The sequence below is a fragment of the Melopsittacus undulatus genome, chromosome Z (genome assembly GCF_012275295.1).
Source record: "Melopsittacus undulatus isolate bMelUnd1 chromosome Z, bMelUnd1.mat.Z, whole genome shotgun sequence".
NCBI classification, from domain to species: Eukaryota; Metazoa; Chordata; class Aves; order Psittaciformes; family Psittaculidae; genus Melopsittacus; species Melopsittacus undulatus.
In genome coordinates this window covers 91,585,378-91,608,974 of record NC_047557.1, presented here as the reverse complement: position 1 = coordinate 91,608,974, position 23,597 = coordinate 91,585,378, and the positions used below count along the sequence as shown (strand labels likewise).

At 39.4% G+C, this 23,597-nt stretch overlaps 1 protein-coding gene across 2 annotated transcripts in view; it reads left to right on the top strand.

The window, feature by feature from the left end:
- PEPD (peptidase D) overlaps positions 1–23,597 on the top strand; it is a 145,985-nt gene that overhangs the window by 111,788 nt on the left and 10,600 nt on the right. For both annotated transcript variants that reach the window (XM_031051961.2, XM_031051960.2), the window contains exon 13: positions 11,643–11,827. In XM_031051961.2, coding sequence (XP_030907821.1) covers positions 11,643–11,827 — 185 coding nt within the window. The remainder of the gene's footprint in view (positions 1–11,642; positions 11,828–23,597) is intronic.

The following is a 23,597-nucleotide window of genomic DNA, read 5'->3' as shown; positions in this document are numbered from 1 at the left end:
GATATTTACTCTTTGGATTATTATCTTGAGCAGTTAGAGAATATTAATAATTAGAGTTCCATAAATTCAGTTCCTAGTTGATAAGGACAGTATGGTTTCTACACACAGAAAGTTTCTATATACAGTTTCTATTTATAGAAACATTGAAATTTCTCAAATATGTTAAATCTGCTGTTATTTTGAGAAGACATTAAAAGGAACTATGCTTATCTTCAAACTTTGCAATTAAAGCTATTTTGGATTAATGCACTAGATCATAAACAGTCTTTAAGATTAATGAGCTAAATATTGGAGCAATCACATACTTTCCATTTTCATCCCTTTGGAATTGCACACTGGAACTTCTGAACATTCCTTCCTGTCTTCTCTGCAGAGTAATGGGAAGTTGCAGCAGAAGGGAAGGAAGAGAACTTGTTGTATTTAGCATTCCCATTACTACTGCAAAACTTGTGTATGTTTAAAAAAAGGAATACAAAATACTTTTCTCAATCCCTTAAGTTGTACACGTTAGCATCTGGGGGGAGAGAAAGAATTAAAACACCTCGATCAGTGAGGTCTATTGTCCTAAATTCCAGAGTTTTTTTAAAAAAAAGATTTCTTTGTCTAGCAAACTGCTCCTAGGGAACAGTTGAGTAAGGCTAGGTTGGCAGCCACTCAATTCCCTATCTCTACATTTATATGATTTAAAAAGCTTGTATATCCAAAGTCCCCATTGAACTGAAATTGCATTCAGACATTAGCTATGCAGCTGGGAATATTTGCTGATTGATGTTTGTTTGTTTCAATAAAAATGAAAAATAAAAAATGGTTCCAAATATGCACAGAAGTTGTTGTTCACCAAGTCAGTTTATGTGCAGTGTGAAAGCTTTCCTCCTCAGTACACCGGCATGATAGTGTCTGCCTATAGGATTTGTACCTGAAATTTGTCAGATTGGAGCTCATGCTCAGGGGTATATGCATATCCTGAAGTCCTGCATTTTACTCTCCAAGAGAGTGAGTATTGTGTTGCCTCTGGCTTCCAGGATTTGCTTTCTGGATACATGCTGTTTAGGAACATCTTGAAGGAAATCTCCATCCCAGGACTATCTCTGATAATGGAAGATGGAAGGTTTTTCCATATTTGGGCTGGAAGATTCCTACCTGTAATAGCTTTCCCATAACTCAAGTTTCAAATAAAGACATGGTGTTTTTAAGCTCTTAAATCCTTTCTTCCACGAACAAAGATCAGCCATTGCAAATTTCATTGATGCCAAGATTGCCATATGACCTTTAAGCAAGAAAGTACAGTCAAGTACACTTCGAAACATTTGAAAATCTAGTACAGTCAAAGCATTTCAGTCAAAGAAGTAAATGCAAATATCAAGCAAATGAAACATCCTTTTATTAATCACATAGAAATCACCTAATTCTTAAAGTCTGCCAGGAATGGGTACCATTTTGATGCAGGTGCTGAATGAATGCAAAGAAGTAAGTAGTTCCCAAAGACTACGGTCTTTTGAGGTAAAGAGTCCAAGGTGAGAGGTTTGGAGCAAACAGCCAGTGAGCAAGGGCCAGTAGCTGTCAGGCTTGGATTAAGAAATGTTCTCTGTAGCTGATGGTCCCTCCTCTGTCTCTGCTCCAGCTGTTTTACTAGGGTGAGTCTTGTGATTTGCAGTTGAGAATAGGTGTCTGAAGTTGATTCTCTCAAGTTAGCCTTAGTACTTCCACTCCCATCATTTCTTTCTCACATTCAGCAGATTCAGGGCCAAACTGTGAGGTGCAGAATGATTCAGAGAAAGGTATTAGAACCTTCTGTAGGTCTAACTTTGAGGCTTTCCTTTAAGGACCTGGAGAAGAGTGCCATCAGAGTTCACGAGAATGAAACGTGACAACTCGATGGTGTGTCATCTGCCATATGCAACCTTAAACCAGCCTCAGCATGTTAGTATTTAAATTGCTGCTTGTAGTCACACCTAGAGTTGGCCACTTGTCTTTCTTGTTTCCCCATGGTGGCAGAGGACCAAAGACAGCCTTGTGTGTTTGTAGATGTAGGAAGCTAAGCAAAATTAATCCCACCTGGGCTTGAGCTCTTTCTTCCAGTCAGCTGTAACTGCACAAGCATTGAGCTGCCGTGTGAAAGCCTGTGCCTGCTTTTTGTCCTTTCTTCTGATTTCTGCAGTTTTCTTTCATTGGTGTAGCTTCCTGACCACTCTGCAATGGAAGAGCCCACCTTAACTAGTTTCGCTGTGTACATCCTTTCAAGGAATGTTGTCAATTAGAAGGACAAACCAAAACAGACACTTTATTTTGCAGTGTTTTGTCTCCTCCATTTTCATCTACTGCTAAAGGATTCAAGTAGTAAAGCTCGTGGAGGTAGATACAAGCCCTGGGACTTCAGCAGTTGAATGGTCTGTATTGTACAGCAGAATGTAAGCTTTGGATGGTGTATACTCCTGAAAACATTTTGGTATCTAAATATTGAGGCATGATTATTTGAGTGAGACTGTTAGGTGGAGGTAGGTTCAGTGTACCAGTTTCATAAATAACCTATTTTACGCAATATAAAATGCTGTAATTTGAATTAAGAGTGGCAGTCTGATTCCCTGCTCCATGTTCTAATAGCTTGTCTCTAACAATAAAAGAACAGTGGAAAATTTAGCTCAGGTAGGAGAGTACTAAGACCAGGGATAGAATAACCCAAATAATCAAAGAACTGTTTAATTGGAAGCTAACAGCTAGGGTATTTAACATAGCAGATGATATTGCCAACAGTTACTTCTGTTACTAAGTTGAACAGAGTTGTGCTTGGGAACATATGCAAATTTGAAATTTGCAGCTTCACAGATTACTATTTTTTGTCTATGACAGCTCTGTAACTTCTTTAAAATTTAGATTCTTGTTTGCTTCTATTTTGAATACAGCTATAGGCTAATTGTCAGTGTATTCATCTAGGATTAAAATTTATTGTACCTAAGGAACATAATTGTAACTTATTAATATTTATTCCTTACAAGTTAAGTACAGGGTTCTCATTCACATGCAATGGGTGTTTTTTGCATGCAAGTTGTCAAAGTTTTATGTAGTCCAGAGTTGTACTTAGTAGAATACCATGGGGTCAAGCTTGCCGTTGTGCTGTATAAAAACAGTAGCTAATTTTGATGGCTTTTTACAAAGAAATTTGACTATAAACTGGACCTTTTGACAATAGCACAACAGGAAGGGGTGTGGGAGCACAATCTATTTTATAGTTTGTATAATTTCAAAATGCCTGTATGAATTATTTTCATATTTCATCCATTCAGGTTGTCATATTTTAGGCAGAATGCTACTGATCATTATTAATCAACTGTAATATCTAAAGCAAAACAATTCTTCTTAGAAATAAAGCATTAATGACAGGAGTTAAAGATTTTATACCAGTTTGTCTGAAGACCAAATGCTTTCATGGCATGCTGTAACCAGTACTTGATATTCACGAATCCTGCTGAATGACACTGCAGTATTATTTTCCCCACCCTTGCAGTTGAGAATGTGTTATTATGTTAAAGATAGATTGGAAAATAAATCTTGTCAATGTATGTTTTAAAAAGCTATTGATAGTCTGCTCTCTCTCTATGGAGTGGAGTTGGCTATATTTTTCTTGCCAGCATTGATGTTTGTAAATAAGTTTCCCTTTGGATACTGGATACTAACTGAGACTGACGCAGAAATGGTAGTATGGCTTTCCTTGGTAAGTTAATTCTGTTTGTGTCAGTATAAATGGTTAAAGTATAAGCCACCAGTTAGGAAGAGAAAGCTGAAGGAACTAAAGGATGGACAGACAGTTTGCACAGACAGTGCTTAGAATGTGCAGATAACAGTGACAGTTAAGTTGCAGTCTTGATTCTTGCAAGATTTTATTTAATAACAAGTGTCAGTGATTACTGGAGGATTACATTGATGGGCACATAACTTATCTTTGCCCAGAATAGCAGTAACCTATGGTAAGAGGTGAAAAAAAAACCAAACATTTTTTTTCTGTCAGATTCAGCAGATCCTGTAGTCCCTCTGTGCGAGCAGCAATCTGTTGAAATGCAGGATTTCAGCCTGTGAGTCTGACTGCAAACCTTCTGGGAGCTGCTCTTCCCTGCTGGTGACTAATGTGCAGGAGCTGACCCATGCATACAGTGACCACTGCAACGTTACGAAGACTAAAATAGCACTGGGTTATTTCCAAGTGTACAAAACCAGGCACTTTAAAACAGTTGGGCCTTTCTGCCTTGAAGTCCCTTCTGTGTGGGTGTCTCTGAGCAGCCCTGTCTGTAGGAACTGCTGCAGTTCAAGGCAAACCTGCAGCTTTTCAGCAAGGCTGAGTGCCTTGCATAGATTTTTCTGTTCCTTTCAGTGGTTCTTCAAAGATGCTGCTTGTACAAAGTAAATACATTTAGAAGTCTTCACAGACTTAGAGCCTAAATAGATTGCAGGTTTTAGCCATTCTGTAGTGAATGGGTTTTGATTTAAGGCTGTTTGGTTTTTTAAATTTTTTTTCCTGTTAAGAGGTTGCAGTATTTTAACATTGTACAATTCTGATTTTAGTAATGACTTTGAGGGAAATAAGTTGCTTTTATATGTTCTGGTGTGCACTAATTTTCTCCCAGTTCAGTATTCAGGAAATGCACTCATTATACATTGTAATTTGAGTTGAAGTACAAAGCTCATGAGTCCTTCAATCTTGATACTGCATCAGCTGTAGCTGTCAAGAGTGCAAACCTGCTGGACATAGATTACACTCTTTGCCCTTCATCTTATCTAGACAGTCTTTTCTAAGCTTCAAAGATTGGTAAGTTTCCATGCCACCATCACTCCTTCCACACACTTCCCTCCTTCCCCCCGTCATTTTCCTCTTCCTTTTCAATGTACACCTGTTTGGAAGGAACTTGCAGTAAGATACATGGTGTCTACCAGCACTGCTTAATCCCAGTGCTGCATCTTTCCAGACACGGAAAAAATCCTCCTCTTGCTCTCTGTCTGCATCTCTTCAAATTGCTTCTCTTAAGAGTTCAGCATGACAGAGTATTATCAGATGTTGCCTCTGATGTGTTATAGATGACCGTGTACCAGGTTTGTAATGGGAAGGGTGGGTTTACCACTTAAAACTTCCATCATACTGATGCAAAAGAAGTATTACAGTGTGCAACTGAATAACACAATGCTGTTGAGTCTTTTGAAAAAGAGGTCTGAATTTCAGAGATGATGGGGAGTGATCTCTGTTTCCCTTTGGGAACTCTTACCCCTGTCAGGCAGGTTTCTTTGGGAATTGAAGGATGGTTTTTGAAGTAGTCCATCCTGGTTTGGAGCTGTGGTACTGGCACTCATGGCATAGAACAGGCGAATGTCTAGTAATCCCTGTAGTCAGTACTGAAGGTATCTGCAGGTGTGACACAGCAGCAAATTCAGTATAGTTCCTGTAACTACAGTCTGTCCTCATCATATGACAGCCAGCTGCAGCTATGCCACCGCTGTAAAATAGAGCCTAAAATTGCATCCCTAGATTAAGCATCCGTATAGCCATCTGATGCTGACTCTGTGAGGCTTACAGGTAGTTACCTACACATTATATGAAGCTTTGAACAGCAACACTGTTGCCCAGACATTGTAGGTGTTTTGTACAGCATTTTGGTTTCTCACTTTCTGATGCCTCTCACTGTTGTACACTTGTCTTACCTTGTGCTGCAAGAAATGAAGCTTGAAAACTGAACTACAACTGTTTCATCTAGTGGACCTAAAAGAAAGCATGATAATCAGAAATACTGCAAGTTCTTCTCTAGCACCTGAGTGAAGAGGGGAAAAAACTATGATTTTAGTATTTAAATGGTGTTTTGTTTATTTTTTAAACAGTGTTTGATTGGAATTTTTAAGGACCCATTGTTTTGTGTCTGATATGGTCTCTGTGTTTTGGCAGATTTTAATCTGTTCCAGTGGGTAGCTGGCTGGACAAGGATTGCATGTTATGTCTGCTTTTCAGTGGCACTGCCAGGGGACAAATGGTCCTTTTGCCCTTGTCTGTGGACACTCAGAAATTAAATGTAACTTAACCTTAGCACAGTTTGGGGAGAAGTTACTACAACCTTGCCATACTCAATTTTTTTAGTAAGATTGTGACATCTGTATTGGCAGAAAAATCCCACCCTACAGCAACAAAAAAACCCCTGCTAAATCATTTGTGGTTTAATCATTGTCACATTCCAACCACAAAGTACCCTAAGTAGCGGCCAAAAAAAATCCTGTTAGGCCTTTTTAGAGCACTTTCCTACCAAAGTGTCTAAATACACACAGTAATTCTAAATTACTTTTGTATTCTGTTTCTACTTTATGTTCTCAAATAGCTTCTAATAAAACATCAGAAAATAATCACTGGAATGAAAACACTAGTGAGTTAACAGCAACTGAGGAACAGTTTATAGTGTGATATGTTATAATAACTCATCTTCTTAATTCTACCATTTAAAAATTATGGTATATTCATTAAAAGGTAGGGGTGCTTTTGATTTCTGGTTTCACTAGAAGCATTTCTTTTTCTCTTTTTGGAACAAAAATCTTCCCTATCAAAAGTGGGAACCAGAAGGTCACAGATTATTGCAAAGATCTGCATATAATGTTTCTGAGTCCCTAAACCACGGTGTTTGATCTGAAATTTGGTGGTTTAGCAAACAGATAATTAGGGAGTATTTTCAAGAAGTAAAAGTATATTCACTTTATCTTTTTTTCTTTCACAGTATCTAAGAATATCAGATAATGTTTAGGTTGATGGGAGTATATTTAAAAAAACCTTTTAGTAAACTTAGTGTATTAAGTTTGCCATTTTTAAATACAGTACCTCATGCATCTGTAAACCTCTGCTACACTAAACTAATAGCTTCGATACTTATAAGTTGTTTAATTCGTGATCTCACATTTCATTATTGGACATATCCACTCTCTGGTCATTGCTGTATAGTTTATCCACTCTGTATCTCAAGGGATTTCCAATGCTTTGGTTGCTCTAAAAGGTGCTTTTTGTCCCAGCCTCTCACCCAAGCACGTGCTTCATGGCAGGTAACAAATTGCAGCCTAATGAGCCTTAGTAACTGACTTTTCCTGGGGAGCCAGTCACTGGTTCAGTGACCTTATTACCCAGTATCTCATTTGGCAAAGAATTAAGAATGGAGCAGACACATCATCAGCAGATTTTCCTGAGTGTAGACTCATTTTGGTACAAGCTGTCAAAGTCCAAGGACCCTCCAATTTAGCTTTCTAAACCTCATCTGTCAGTGGACGATAATTGGTTTATAAATTGGCTTAAAGATAATAATGGAACTAACCTTTTTACACAGAATGCATGTTTGCAACTATGGTAAACTTCATCAAAGCTTAAAAATAGTAGTTCTGAATAATACAAGAGTAAAACATCCTAGTGAGTGATTGGTGATGGGAGATTAGTGCAGGCTGGTGTTGCAAAACAGTCAGCCATTGCAGTAACTCACAAAACTTATGTTAGAGCCACTTGTGGAAGTTGTTTTGTTGTGGTTTTTTAGTTGGTTTTTAACTGCTTTTTCTCGCAACAAGAATGCTAATATGGTGTTTGACTTCTGCTGCCTCAGCTTGTGGTGAGGGACAGAGCTCTCCACTGGACCACAGTTAATCCAAAAAACTGAAGTGCCTGAACATCAAGTAACATCCGTGAATTAAGTATTCTTTATGCAAAATGTTGTTCATTCAGCACTGTTTAATTAGTGTTCTTTTCTTCACATCTGCTCCTCTTGGGCAGATTGTTCCCTGTCTGCCTGCACAGAGGCTTCTTTATTACTTTTTTTCTTTGTTTTAACATGCTAAAGCTGTCCACACAGAAATGTGCACACAGACATCCAAACAGAATATAGGTATCTCTTGTGTTTTAACACAGGGATTCACATACCCCGACTGCAGATTCTTCTGGCGCATCCAAACTGTTAAGTTGCATGTCATGTGAGAGTACCAAAATATTCTGGTCATGGCTTTCCTAGACAAGTTACCTATGATACTTAATTTGTCCTCCCTTCGGTGCTTTCTGCAATTACTGGAATTAAGTATGTGCATAGGAAAATTAGATTAGCAGAATGTGAGGCCTTTTGCTCTTCAAGTTACTTACTGGTTAACTTAAATGGCAGTTGCCATGCCAGCCAGTCCCAGAGAGCTGGGTTTGCACAGGCCGTTGTATTATAAAGATTCCAATACCTAGATAAAACTAATAAAATTTTAGGTTTAAAATAAATTTGAAGAGTTGTGTATTTCTGTTTACTGTATATATCAATATACTTTAGGTATAACATGGACTAGGAGATCTTTCTTGAATTATGATGCTTCCTTTCTTCAGTAGATTGTATTCTGTACTTTTAAGTAATTGCCCTATTAATTACCCAGTAAAGTAGTTCTTTCTCTTCACATTAATGTTGTTAAGATTATAAGGGTACTAGGAAATGTTTGAAGATTCACATTTATGTCTTTTTTCTTTGTCAAATTCCCTGTTTAGAAAAAAAGGGGGGGGGGGGGAGAAGCTGTTTGTACTTTATTATTAAAGTTTATTTCTAGCATGATGGGAATCAGCTGATATCAAACAAGGCAAGGATATTGCCATTGTTTAAGTGAAGACTAGTAAGATCACTTCACTTAGTTCACTCTCTCTAGTCAGCTTAAAAATATCCTGCTATTTTGTCTTAGCACACTAGTAATAGTCTGTGTAGGTACTACTGTATTGTGTAATGCTTGTAGGTTAGGTGGTTTGGAGGGGAGTGGCTAATAGTTGAAAATACCACCACATGGTATTTGTAGTAGCGTAAAATGTGAAGCCAGGCCATAGACTAGAAAATGCAATCCATCTATAAGCATTTTTTAATTAAGATAAATTGAACACATATTTACTTGTAAACTAAGATTTGTACTATTTACTACTCCAGCAGTAGTTTAGTTTCCCTCCATGTAGGCCTGTCCCAGTGCTGTCTGCAGCTTCTGCAGCATGCATGAAGCTGAAGTACTTCCCATCTCTAGGAAAACTGATGGCACTGGCTAGATGATAAGAGGGTGGTCCAGATCATTTTGCTAGGCTCTGTCTGAAGCACTGCCTTTATTCTAAGAGAGAGTCCAAAGCTTCAGGTTCTCCATCCAGCCTCATTATTTGTTTCACAGTGGAAGCTTGTGTTGTCCTCAGTGTCTGATGAAATAGATGAACAAAAACCAAACCAGATGGAGAACGCAGAACTCGAGGCAGGAGGAGGAACAGAGAAATAGTCATGCTTTTTCTCAATGAGAGAAAAATAAAAAGTAGAGGTAATGGAAGAAGTGTCTCCAATCGATTTGCTCAGTGCCCAGAAATACTTACAGTTTTACAGCCTCAGCAATCTTTTCAGATAGGGCAGTAGTGTCATTCATTTACTCTGTTAAACTTCTGCAGACAAATGGTTATGTGTTTTTGAGTGGTTTTATATCTGATCAGTTCAATCCTTGTATCTCTTGTTAGTTGTACCTCTTGGTTTGATAAAGGTCCCCCTGTTTCTGTAAGTGGAGTCACTGGATTTGGACTGAGACAAATAGTACCAGCAGAGCTGTAGAAGGGAGCTGTGCTGCAGACTACAGGCACCTCATCTTAAGCTGATTGAAAGCATCCAGGATATGGTTGTGGTTTTGTCTTCTAGCAGCAGAGTTCTGACCTGCATTTATATCAAGAGAGGATGAGGCTTCAAATAGTTGAGCAGGGTCAGAAATGACATATGGCTTTTCAGTCATGGCAATGAAAATAGAAGACTTGTGGTAATACTCAGAAAATAATGGGAGAGATTTCAAAAGAACATCTAGTGTCCTCAGAAAGAATATTGAAGGCTTTTAGAGTAGTTAATGTTGACTGCAAAGTACAGAAGCTGAACTCGAGTTACACACAGAAATTCTGTATTCCCACAACCACAAAGTAAACAGGAAAGCAACTGTGATTCAGTAATACTCCCAGTTTGATATCTGCAATATTGATGTGATAGATTGTAATGATTTTAGGTTTCCATGTGATAGATTGGAGGCTATTGTGAAATAGCTTTAAAGCATAGATGAATCTAGAGAAGTCAAAATTGCAATGCAATCAATGTTCAAAAAGATAAAAAGATAAATTCCTTTAAAATATAATTATGTTGAACACAGTTGTCAAAGAACAACTTGTTATAGTTGTATTATATCTTACTGAAGGAAGACTAAATTCGTTTTTAAAGGAGGGAAAACGCAAGAATAGCACGTTTTGAACAGGAAGGCTGGATTTTGTGGGTGAGCATCACTGACATGGGCACTGTTGGCTTTTCTGAGGAAACTGCAACCAAGAGTTTGTCCAGCATATTTTTTGTCCAGTATATTATCCAGCATATCCACACCTCTGTCTTGTGCTCTTGCTTGGGCCAGGAAGGCATGCGTGCATGCATGCAACAGGCTGAAGAATTTGATCTCTGAGTAATCTGATGAGGAAAAGGAGGCTGCCTATTAACTAACTTGCATGCTGAGCTGATTCCCAGACAGCATTAATGGGACGGTCAAGGTGCATCAGTTTCTGTGTGGATGGTGTACAAGAGGGAGCAGTCCCTTGCTCTTCACTTTGGTTCTGATCTCTGTATCAGAGCCATATAAGACAACTGAATTTTATTTAAGCACTCCCACAGGATGATTTTCTTTCAGTCTTTGAAGCCTCAGTACTTTCAGCAGAAAGTGCTAATGTAATTATGAAATGACATTCATGTTCACAAGACCCTAGAGCTGCATCTTTAACAGGATTAAAGCAAATGGAACTTGATGGGGTTTTGGCCTTAAAAATTGCTCATTTTTTATTTGTTTAATCATGCCAAAATTGAAGAAGGAAAATATTCTTCTGCTGTACCTTAGCCCTAGTTGTCTTGACTCTGCAATCGCTCTGTTGATGATGACTCAAAGCCATAGTGAACCAATTAAGGCAGTACTGTGTTACTAACAAAAGAGCTGCTTTCTTCCTCCCTCCTCCCCAAGCAGTTTGTCAAACAAAATTGTATCCTATACCAAAATAGTAGAAATCTAGTATATCCTGGCACTCTTGTCTCTAGTCAACCAACAGTATTTTGTAATACTGTTCTAGTACGTATATTAGCAGACCTGTGTTTTACGCAGCCCATTAACACAAGGGAATCATCAATTTCTGGAAAGTGTCTTTGCCAGAAAGATGTAGGTTTTAAATCTTTTATGTACTTTGAAAAGTACTGTCCATCTCAGATGTTCTAAATAGGTATTATCATTATTGAAAATAATAGGATAGTAATATTTTATGCCCTGCATTTTAAATAACTACATTTTCCAGTTTACATTCTTCTGGAAAGCTCACTGATACATTTGGATCTGGATAGGCATGATTAAATACAGTGTCTTAATATTTTTTCATGTGAATCTGGCTGATAAGGTTCTGCTGCTTCTCTCATTTGTAGATTTCTGTGCTTCGCATGCATGGTAAGATAATTTTGTCTTGTTTAAAGTATTTTTGTGCTAATATAGTTGCTCTTTTCACCTTTGTTTTTATATAAGCAAAGGGTACATGTGTTACATTCACTTTTGGATAGTCATCTTTAAAAACTTCCAGCAATAGTTAACTCAGCTGCTTGTTTCTGCTCTCTAAGGGGTCGCCTGGCCTGATATGCACCGTCTGGCTGACAGAGTCCATCTGGAGGAGTTGACTAAAATTGGCATTCTGAAAGGCAATGTAGATGACATGGTGAAGGTTCATCTGGGTGCAATATTTATGCCACACGGACTTGGACATCTGCTTGGAATCGATGTGCATGATGTTGGAGGCTACCCAGAGGTTAGTGTTAGTCCATTCTCAACTGCCTTACAGATTAACCACTCTCAATTCTACCAGTGTTTTTGTTAGTTTATGTATGATTAACCTGTTGCATCCTCTCAGAAGTAGAGTAGATATGCATTTAAGTGTGTCTTTTTCTGTATGTGGTATTTCATGCAGTTTTCTTTAAAAGAATCTGTTAGTTCATTAAAACATAAAGTTCTTATGTGAAGAAGTCAACTGATGCTGTCCTTCTGGCATTCTTAATCTGTTCAATTCCTATATGTTGTTCCTCCATGAGTTTCCACTGTATCACTTCAGCATAACCTATAGTGTCACAGAGAGCATTTAAGTCCATCTAAGAACTATAGTGGGGAGACTCACGTGCTCCATTCCAGATGTGAGGCAGCTGTGAGAGCTCACTGCTGCACCTGGGCTAGTAAATTTCACTGGCTGTGTCATATGGAGACAAGCTGGGTCATATTCCTTGAAAATCTGATTTCCAGTGTCAACATGGGCACCACTGTAGATGTGTTGTCCTGGAATGAGAATAGAAAAAGAAACCAGCAAGTCTTCCAGTCTTTGCAAATGTGAAAGTATGTAAGCTCTTGCATTCTGAATTTCTGCAGAAAACATAGAATGATTACCTTTTTGCTTGAATTAACACTATGCCTCATGGCTGTGGTCTGAGAGCAGAATGGGTAAAATTCTGTAACCTGTGAATAGGAAGATGTTTGCAATGATGCTGAAAAAAATCTCTGAGGGGAATTGAACTTAAGGTTTGAATAAAGAAAGGAAGCTTAGAGCAGCTTTTGAAAGATATCAGAAGGATTTTCTGTGTGTTATGTTTTAGTTACTTGAGGGTAGCTGTTTAAGGTTTTTTATAATACAGTAGGAAAATTTATTGCTTGTCTTCTCTCTTATGTAAGATGTTCTTTTACAAGAACCTAAAAAGAAGCTAGGAACTTTTTAGGTGCAGTTTAAGCATGTTTTGGAGCTTGTTCATATTGGATGAACAGGCTACATAACTGCTGCTGCAGACAGATTCATTTTGCAGGCAGGGAACAAACAGTACATAGTATTTGAGGGTACTCATGTTCACAGTGTACTTACTGTGACCAGTACTGTGATGACAATGTATTAGCATCAGCTAATAAACTTACATGCAGTACAAATTAAACAAAAAATCAAAAGCAGCCTTATTTTGATTTTAAAGTTTCTTCACTAGCTAATACAGAAAAGGTGAATGTTTGGCCCTCTATCTCTCCCAAGTGCATTCTCTCTGTGCACAAATGGAGGCATTCAGCAAAGCACAAGGGATGTGATTACTTGCAGAGTTCATAGACTTAAAAATCCAGGACACTAATGTGTTGCATACCTTCACTTAGATTGTTGTGAATAACCTGTCTGAATCTGAAGCTGGCGAATGAAGTTACTAAGCCATTGTCCATCATATTTGAAAACTCGTGGCAGTCAGGTGAAGTTCCTGATGACTGGAAAAAGATAAATATAACCCCCATTTTCAAGAAGGGGAAAATGGATGACCTGGGGAATTACAGACCAGGCAGTCTCACCTCTGTGCCTGGCAAAATCTGGGAGCAGATTCTCCTGGAAGGCATGCTAGGGCACATGAAAAACAACAAGGTGCTTGGTGACAGCCAGCATGGCTTCACTAAGGGGAAATCCTCCTTGACCAATTTGGTGGCTTTCTGTGATGGGGCTACATAACTGATGGACAGGGGTAGAGCAGTTGATGTCATCTACCTGGACTTCTGCAAAGCGTTTGACACGATCCTGCATGACATCCTTGTCTCTACATTGGAGAGACATCAATTTGATGGATGGACCACTCAGTGGATAAAGAACTGGCTGAATGGCCACACACAAAGAATTGTGGTCACTGGCTCAATGTCCAGCTGGAGACCAGTAATGAGTGGTGTCCCTCAGGGATGAATGTTGGGACCAGTATTGTTTAATATCTTTGTCAGTGACATGGACAGTGGGATTGAGTGCACCCTCAGCAAGTTTGCTGATGACACCAAGCTGTGTGGTTCTGTTGATATGCTGGAGGGAAGGAATGCCATCCAGAGGGACCTTGAGACGCTTGTGAGGTGGGCTGATGCCAACCTCATGAAGTTTAACCACGCCTAGTGCAAGGTCCTACACCTGGGTCAGAGCAATCCCAGGCACAGTTAGGGCTGCACAGAGAAGGGATTCAGAGTAGCCCTGCAGAGAAGGACTTGGTGTTGGTTGATGAGGAGCTTAATACGAGCCAGCAGTGTGTGCTCACAGCCCAGAAATCAGCTGTATCCTAGGCTGCATCAAGAGGAGCGTGACCAGCAGGTTGAAGGAGGTGATCCTGCCCCTCCACTCTGCTCTCATGAGACCTCACTTGGAGCATTATGTGCAGTTCTGGTGTCTTCAACATAAAAAGGACATGGAACTGTTAGAACAAGTCCAGAGGAGGCCACGAGGATGATCAGGATGCTGGAGCACCTCCCATATGAAGACAGGCTGAGAAAGTTGGGGCTGTTCAGCCTGGAGAAGAGAAGGCTGCGTGGAGACCTCATAGCAGCCTTCCAGTATCTGAAGGGGGCCTACAGGGATGCTGGGGAGGAACTCTTCATTAGGGACTGTAGTGGTAGGACAAGGGGTAATGGGTTGAAACTAAAACAGGGGAAGTTTAGATTAAGTATAAGGAGGAAGTTCTTTACTGTTAGGGTGGTGAAGCACTGGAATGGGTTGCCCAGGGAAGTGGTGAATGCTCCATCCCTGGCAGTGTTCAAGGCCAGGCTGGACAGAGCCTTGGGTGACATGTTTTAGTGCAAGGTGTCCCTGCCAATGGTGGGAGGAGTGGAACTTGATGATCTTAAGGTCCTTTCCAACCCTAACTGTTCTATGATTCTGTTTAAACTGGAGCACACATTCAAGACTTGATAGGGTAAAGAGAACTAAATTTTAGAAGAATTATGAAGAGTGAAAACTACAGTGCTTGGGGTTTACTTAGATATTGTGTGCTTTGAAGGTTAGAACAGGTTCTTTAATTTCAAGGGAGATTTTGGAAGTACTTTTGGGGGAGTATAGAGGAATGGACCCTTCCATCTCTGAGCAGATTTCAGTAGTGGGGCATAAGGGCTACAGAATTTGGTTTTAACACTATTTTTTTTTTATTAACATACGAGCAAATTTATAGCTGTTAATTTTCTGGTATATTATATAATTTAAGGGTGATTTTTCTGAGGGACCAAGCTATCCACAGTTTTGAAAGAGCAGCTTATAAGTATAGGGATATATATTCCTGTAGGGATGTAGGGATTGTATTGTCAAATGAGTTCTGCTCTTCAGTTTCATGCTTAATATGTGTAAAACTACCAGAGCTCTATGTATATAGAGAATTTTACACCTGCAAGTATTAGAATTATTTGTTTGTGTAGACATGCAACTTCATTCTTACATTAAGAACGTTTGCATAGCTGATTTACTTTCAAAACCCAATCCTAAATAACAAATTTCCTGAATATGGGGGAAGCCTGTGTGTGAGCTCACAAATAGATAAAGTCCTGTATTTGCATATAAATGTACACATAGATGGATATATAGAATCAGGTTAGCTTGAAAAATAATGTATCTGCAGAAAAGTAGTGTTCTGCAGAAGAGCAATCTCTTTAAACTCTCTCTGCAGCATTCCACCTCCATTAGACCCATGACTTCTGTTTGACAAAAAGCATGAGGCTCTTTATACTGGGTCGTTTGACTAAGGTGAGGTACCTGAGTGCCAGAGCACCTGATGGTGGAAAACCCACATCAAAAGCCTGTTGGTGGGGTGAACTTCATTAGGCTTCTCTAGGCTTGAAGCTGCAATGGGGGACACAGTCCCTGCCAGTGACAGGAGGGAGCTGTAGGGCTGTGAGGCCATGATGACAGTGTAAGGCTTTAGGGGATGTGGTTTTTCCCAGGTAAATATAAACATGAGCAGCTGAGTACCTCTCATGTGGGTGTGACACATATCTCTTAAATGGGAGAAGGCTTTTTATCTGTGCCTTGTTTTATGAAAAAAGGCATTTTGAAGACAACTAGTATGCTGTGGAGGGGTTTTGGGGCATATTAAATGTTTAGACGCTAACAAGATTTTCACAAGGAATTTCATAAAGTCATTTTTGTGTTTATTGTACACTGAGTCCATGCCTGTAGTATCATGCTCTATTTTTCTAGCTGGTTAAGAAGCAACTTAATTGCTTTTGGCTGAGGGAATTTCTGGGAGTATTACAAAGGATTTTTTATAAATAAAAACTTTCCAAGTGGATATTATTCCATTATTTTCCCTCAAGTGTAAACAGTTACATTTGGAATAATACAATAAGATTTAATTTCCTAATTTTTATCCATCACAAAGTTTTCTGTGTTCCAAAAAAACTATTTCCAGACATTGTTAGCTTAGCTTAGTTATTCATTAGCAGCCAAAGATTTCTTTTTTCAAATTTGGCAAGAATAAGTTTTCATCTTTTCCAGTAAGCTGCTTTCACATGCAACATTGAACAAGCACTTTCTTCCTCTTTGACAAACACTGTAAAAAGCTTGCAGATTTTCTGCAAAGGAAACTCTGGGATAGAAAACTGTTAGAAAATATAACATTTCCCTTCCTTTTTTATTTTTTTTTACCATGATAAAGAATAACTGGGTTTGGCCAGCAATAAATCCATCTTAGCAACCTCATTTTAGGACAAGATGTTTCAAAGAGTGCAACCACCAGTGCTTCCCATTGAAGCATATAAGTAAACGTCTTAATTTTTCAGCAGTGAAGAGCTCCTTGGGGAATTGGGTTCCCTGCAGTGCACCATGGTATTTCTTGTGGGGAAACTGAGTGTCAAACACGTCTTTGAAAACCAGTCTGCTTCTTTTGAGGGTCTAACTACAACTCAAGCAGTTCTGAAAATGCAGCCCCAGTGGTACTAATCACTTCAGAAAATCTGGCCCTTAGTCAGACAGAGCTAGCTTCAAAGGGTGAAAACTCCACTGGGCTTAGCTTCAGCTCTAAAATTTAATCATGAAGATGGTTTTCCCACACTCTTTCATTTGTTTCTGGGTAAATTCGATATAGGATATAAATGAGGGTTTGTGCCTGTTGCAATAAGCAAAGCGTGGCAGGTGATCCTGAATTTTCAAACCCTGAGGTAGATGGGGCTGACGTTTTCATTTAAATCTAGGTTCTGTGTCTCTAGATGCTTGAGTTGATTCAATTTCATGTTATATTAATTGACTGTAAGGCTCTAAAGAACACTAAGTACATTTGATGACTTTCTATAATAATAAGGCAATTAATTTAAGTTAGGTTAATAAGTACTGTGTTTTTAACATCTTATGAATTAAGAGTTTCATTTTGTTTTGTCTTTTGGAATTGTACAATTTATCTTAGTTTAAAGTTTAAATTTATTTTTCTATTCTTGTGAAAAGCTGATTCTTTCATCACTATTCTGAATCAGTAAATTAAGGTTAGAGGTTAGTTTTGATCCTGTAGTTATCTGTGCCCCTCCATTACTGTGCACGCTTGGGGAATATCTCTGCTGCTCAGAGAGGTATACAAGCTGTGTCTGGCTTTAACAGAAAGCTTGCTCCCAGACCCCAGATGACTGTCTGGGGATTTAGGTCACCAAACTTCCTAGAGAATACAGGAACATTCTTGTTCTGGCAAAAGTTATTTTCCTTATGTATCCTATTTTATGCTGAAGCAGAAGATTTCATTTTTTTTGTGGTTAGCATTGCAAATGATGCATTAATGTTTTTTACTTCAAGAAGCAGAGGATGAGATGAATTTACCAAGAAGCCTAAAGCTCTTACATAGAGCCCCAGTGATGCAAATTGCTTCACGTGGTCATAACCTTGCAAAGCCTTGCTCTAGCTCAGTGTACCCAGAGCCTGCAAACATGAAACAACCTGTATGGTAGGTGTTTCTATGAGCAAAGAGTAAATGGGTCTTTCACTAGTTTTAGCTCTAGGGTTTGTTCTTGTAGGCCACTGTATACCTTGGGAAAAGATTAAGAGAAAAAAGCTGTTGCTTCTGCTTCGTGGGGTCCCCTTGAATCACTTTCTTTTTGATTCTTTGAGTTCTTACATAGCAGAGCCCTATTGTGTGGGCCACTGAGCAGGTAGAGTGCAGGCAAGAAAAAAGTTGTTGAAGGCCTTAAATTCTACAGCATTTCCATGCAGAGGAGCACTGAAATCCATATTACTTGTTGTTATCTGTTGAGTCAAACATCACCCAGGAGAGTTTCCTGCAGCATAAGATTCTTCTGTGGGATTTAAACTCCTCCCAGAGTTAGGCTAATAGATATTCTTACTCTGCTTTGGAATCTTAAGTGTGCTCAGCAAAGTTGCAGTCAGTTCCCTGCAGCTTTTCCCTGTAAGGATAGATGCTAGATTTTTGGGTGTTTATGGAAGCTTAGGACTCGAGCAGAGGCAGAAGAGGGGGGAAGGCTCAGGTGCTGTGTCAGTGCAGGGCCATGGTGGAGACCATGTCCTATCATACCACAAGGTTGCCCTCCTACTCTGAGAAAGAAGATGTTGTGGACTTAGGATTTTTTTTGTTGCTTAGTTTGGGTTTCGTTAGTTCTGTCTAATTTTTAATGAGGGAGACACTTGCTTATGATTCTTTTACTTGTTGAAGCTCGTTGCAAAAGACTGTGCTAAGAGTTTTTATCTGAATATTTATTGTCCAGATCTTTCTGAAATTTTGCGAGAGTAACAGAGCTCTTGCATTTTTTAACAGATCATTCTAGGTACAGGAGGACAGAAAAACCAAGAGAGTATAGTTCTGCTTTCAATTACATGTAAAATGTAATTGAGTATAAAGTATAAAAAGGTGTCATAGGTATACTTTAGGGGTTTTGCAACCCAATTTCCACTACTACTAGTATCTAAAGATCAAAAAAGAAAATTTTCTTTTAAGGCCATTAGCTATGTACACTTTCTGCATGTCACTAGAAAACCTGTCCAGCAAATTTTAAGTGGTGCTTTGGCATTGGTCTAATTTTAAAATAGTGTTGCTGGTAGCGTTCGTAACTCTTTATCTAATTTCTTATGAATTCTCTATTGAAATCTAGTCTCATCGTGTTCCAGGTTTATGTTGTAGTTGTCAACTGGGTCAGTTTTACTATTTGCTATCTCTTTTTTTTTCTCTCATGCTTAGGTGTTAAGGAAGAAATGCAGAATCCATATGTTCTGTTATTTCCATTATGATAGCAGTGGAGCTTGGTGACATCTGAGGATCAGGAAGCAAATATTACATGAGAAGTTATGCTCAGAACCACACTGTAGTGATGCACTGAAATTCAGTTCTATCTGATTCAGCAGGCAGCAGTGCCTGGAGTAAGGGGCAGGTGGGTTTTCCTCTTTCCCTGTAATAACAGGAAACTTACAAGGTAGCTTAAACCTGATACCACAGCTAATACCAAGGAAAAGACAAAATTTTTTTAAATAGCCAGTTAAATATCATGTGCCCTCCATTCCCCCAGTATTAACTTTGAGCTGTGTCCCGAAACCTCCAGCTAGTAATTAGATTCTCTTGCAGAAGTGGAAGCTTTGACTTGCAAATGACACAAGTGGTATGTGATGCTTGGGGCATGTTCTCCTGTAACCTGCTGCTGATTTTAAAGGCAGAACTGACATCAGTTCCTTCAGGTGACTATAGGCAGTTCAGGCAGTTGGGAAAAAGTGGAATAGATTGAATAATCTTCATTAGTAACAGTCAGAAAGAGAAGCAAGGGCTTATGGAGAAGGGACCAGGAGACAAATGAAATAGAATTCAAGACTTACTTTATTAGCTGCATGGGGCTCCATCCTTTTTACAATAAATGAGCTAATTAGAAATTGAGTATACACAGTGGGAGAATAGGGAAGAGTGAAAGAGCTGAGACTTCACTTTGGTGTTCAGTTCATATAATCTAAATATGTTAGTATTCTGACTAATTTAAATACTTGATTGCACTTAGCTTGGTAAAATGGTTAGGACTCTGCTGTATTGGATGTGGTCTAACTGGGACAGTCTGTTGGGCTCAGAAAAGTTCTGTGATGATTTAGCTGGAAAAGTACCAGGAACTAGTTTGTATCTATATGAGTCTTTTCCTGTGGTTCAATATTGCAGTTAAGAGTAGCTTTGGTGTTCTCTGCTGTGGCTATGTTTTGCTGCCATTGCTGGCTGCAGGAAGCTTCTGGGTAATGCTAACTAATCGCTGCAGCCCTGGTTTCAAGAAGAGGGTGTCCTTGCACCTCTATGCTTGTGCATCTGTAGCTAGTATCATGACCCTGTGGGTGATAACCAGCTAATGCAGAGACATCACCTGTGCTCTTCTGTCCTGATCCAAAGGCAGACCCAAGATCAGGCTCACCTGAGTGGGCCTGGAGCTGTTATGCTTCTGACTTTGCCTGGTAGCCAGCATCTGTAGGACAAGATCCAGCATGATACACATTGTAGTTCTTTCATGAAAAAAGCAACACATACCCCATTAACCATTGAGCTGCTTAGCAGCAGACAGTAATACATCCTTACACTGAGGTATTCTGGGGATATTGCAACTTCTGGTCTTCCACAGCAACTTTTCTGGGGATTAGTCAGATTTGCATACCTCCTAATTCCCTGCTTATTCCAAAAATAGATCTATATTTTGTATTACTGCAGACTTAATTTGAACTTTTATTTTGCTTACATAGTAATGAAATCAGTTTACATAATAATTCTCTTGTTCCCTTGACAGTCCTTATTGCCTAGACATGCTGTTTTTTGTTACCTTACATGAACCATTAATTGCAATCTGATGTTCTTGGCAGGAGTACAGTCACAAATGACAGTGTCATGCATCTGTGCTTACTGTCGGGGGAGTGTCTCCATTTTAAAATGTGAGCAGAACCTCCAAATAAAATCAGTCTTAGAAGACAATTTCAAATAGAGTCTATTGTTGGAAACAATATACAGGAAAATAGTTCTTCGGAAAGTAGGTTTTTGAGAATATCACTGGGAACCTCTTTTTAGATGCTTAGGAGTTAATATTTTCTAGATTATTCTCTACACTTTTTTGAGGCAAATAACCGGCTTATGCTTTAGAATTGAACAGCACCGTGTGCAACAGGGTCCTGCTCTGTGGCCCAGCCTTGAGGATATAACAGTAATAGAAACAGATATCCACACAGATGTTGCACCAGCATTCACCTTTTTGCTCTTGATTTCATCTGACTACAGAGCACTGTCATGGGTTTTGTTGAAAACAAGGTTTTCATTGTTTAGGTGCAATATGTGGGACAGTTTCCTGCTTACAAAGAAGAAAATTCATTAATGGCAGAAGATTCATACTGATGGATGAAAGTGCAAGGTTTCCTCATCAGGCTTTTGCCGGGTTTGACTTGATGGAAAACGGCAGTGTCTTTGTTTCAGACCTGTCATCTTCTGTTTGGGTGTTGTGGTGCTTCAGTCATTAATAAAATCCTGAAGTTTGTCCTAGTTTTCCTAAACAATCAAAGTGGACTAAGAGCTGAGACCTGTCAGCTCATGGACCTGATGGCCATGGTAGCTACTGAGACAGTCATGAGTGCCCAGAGATCACATGTTACTTGGGGTACTGAAGCCATTGTCTGGTGTTCATTTTAATCCAGTGCTGCTCTCAAAAGAAGGCACTTTTTCATCTCCCTAGCTTGGTCACCTTCTCACTTTCCTCTTCTGCTCATTCTCTGTCCCAGCTCATTTTGTCTTGCAGCCTTGCAGTAAGTTGGACTGCAGCTGTCCTCCACTCAGGGTATGCATGGCCATGTACATGCAATGCCCAGAGCCTGTCACTCCATCCATTTCACACATCTTAGAGAACATCTTGCTAGCGTCTGTTAAGAGGGACTGTAGGTCTTCCTCACTGCAAGCCCACCCATGGGTGTCCTGCTTACTGGCTTTGAAAAGCTGAGCAGTATTACCCTTTTACCAAAGGCCTGTTAGAGATGCTTTTCTGGAAGAGATGTCGCTGCTTCCATTTACACAGTGACTTCAATGCCTGCGAAATCCAAATACCTGGAGATCAAACTAGGAGCCAACAGAACCTAGAGTTGAGATAAAATAGGGGGGAATATCAAACAGTTTGTAAATTTCTTCTAGAGAAGTTAGGAGTTTTACTTTGAGTGAGGAGTAGAATTCAGGTGACTCAGGGGCCCTCCCTGAGTGCTGATGTCCCAGGGAGCCTGCACTGTTGTAGGAGGTTTCCAAACATGAATCCCCAGGTCTTAGTCCAGAGCTGTGAACTTCTGTTGACTTCTTTGGAGGAAGTACTAAAAGTACCATCAGACTCTAAGCTATCCAGACAAAATGCCTATTATTGCTTTAGCGGCTGTACAGAGCTAAATAAAGTGGACACTGGGGCTCAGTAGTCACACCTGATGTTAAACATCATTTTATTCAAGAAAAAGCAAAAAAATGCAGATGCCATGCCACGGCTGCCTTCAGAGGATGTTTGCCATTGTTTTCCTCACTGTGTATTCATCTTTCTAGCATCTGTCTTGGATTGAGTGCCTCAGAAAAGGCATTTAGAAGTAGAATTGAAGTGTACTTAAAAGCCAAATATGGGTTGTTTGTTGTAAAGCAGCCGATAGATAGTTGGCATGACACCAAAAGGTCCAGACACTAATCTAATTGTTTACAGCTCATGGAGAGATTAAGCCACAAGATTGGATGCCCTTATTTCCTTTACGCATTACAATGAATGTGTGAGATGCCAAACCCCATGGGGCATCAGCAGAAAGAAAAATGGCTCAATTTCAGTGCAGTTATTGTTTCAAGTTTAGAAATATATTGATTCTCTTTGGGTTTTGATAAGAATATAAATGCAAAGTGTTTTGCATAATATCAGAGCATTCTTATTTCCTAACCTTAGTAAAACAAAATTGTGCTTTATTTTAGTGTTCATATAATGCTCTGTGAAATTAAACCTATGAAATAAAATGTATGGAATACACAGCAAAAATGGTCAGGATACCCTTGCAGGGTTGTGAGGGTACTGAGAACTGCAAATGCTCTGCATCTCTGAAAAATGGGCAAAACTACCTGCTGATGTCCTGGCTGGTAAGCTCCAAAAATCTTGGCTACTCTAAGATGCTGTGCATTGGAACAGAATAAGCTCTGCAAAGGAAGAAAGAAAAGCAATCTCAGTATTGCTAGGGTGACCAGTGAGAATAAAACTAACACTGTTGAGTGTCTGTTGCAAGCAGGATTTCTGTGAAATAGGCTTTATCTGACCTGAAAGTGGAGCTCAAGAGCAAACAGTACTGTGGGCCTGTATCTGCTTTGAAGAGGGAATGATCCAGTGAGATGAAAATGCGGCTAGCTGCGGGGTATGTTTCTGCCTCCCCCTGCCCCCTGCATTGCTGTGGCAGGAACCTAGGTGCACAGCAGTGTCAGGACATGCTGCCTCAGCACACAGGGTAGTGCTGGGCAGTGCGCCTTTTCCTGGACAAGGGGATGTTTCATTCTCATGATACCAGACATGCTGCAAGTGATGCTGAAAGCTTCAGCCGGCAAGGAAAATTACCATGACTTTGGCCAGAAGTAAGATTTGAGAAAGCTACATGGAGACCAGATGAATAACGCCTTGGTCTTGCAGACTTGTTAACCTCTGACTTACTGGTTGAAGTGGAAAAGTTGTCATGAGCAAAGTGTATGTGCATGTTTGCAAGCTAGTGAGCCTGTGAGTTGTTTACTGGTCATCATGATATTTTATGGATGAAATTTTGCTACAGTTGCAAAGAATTTTCAAAACGCTAATGGGAT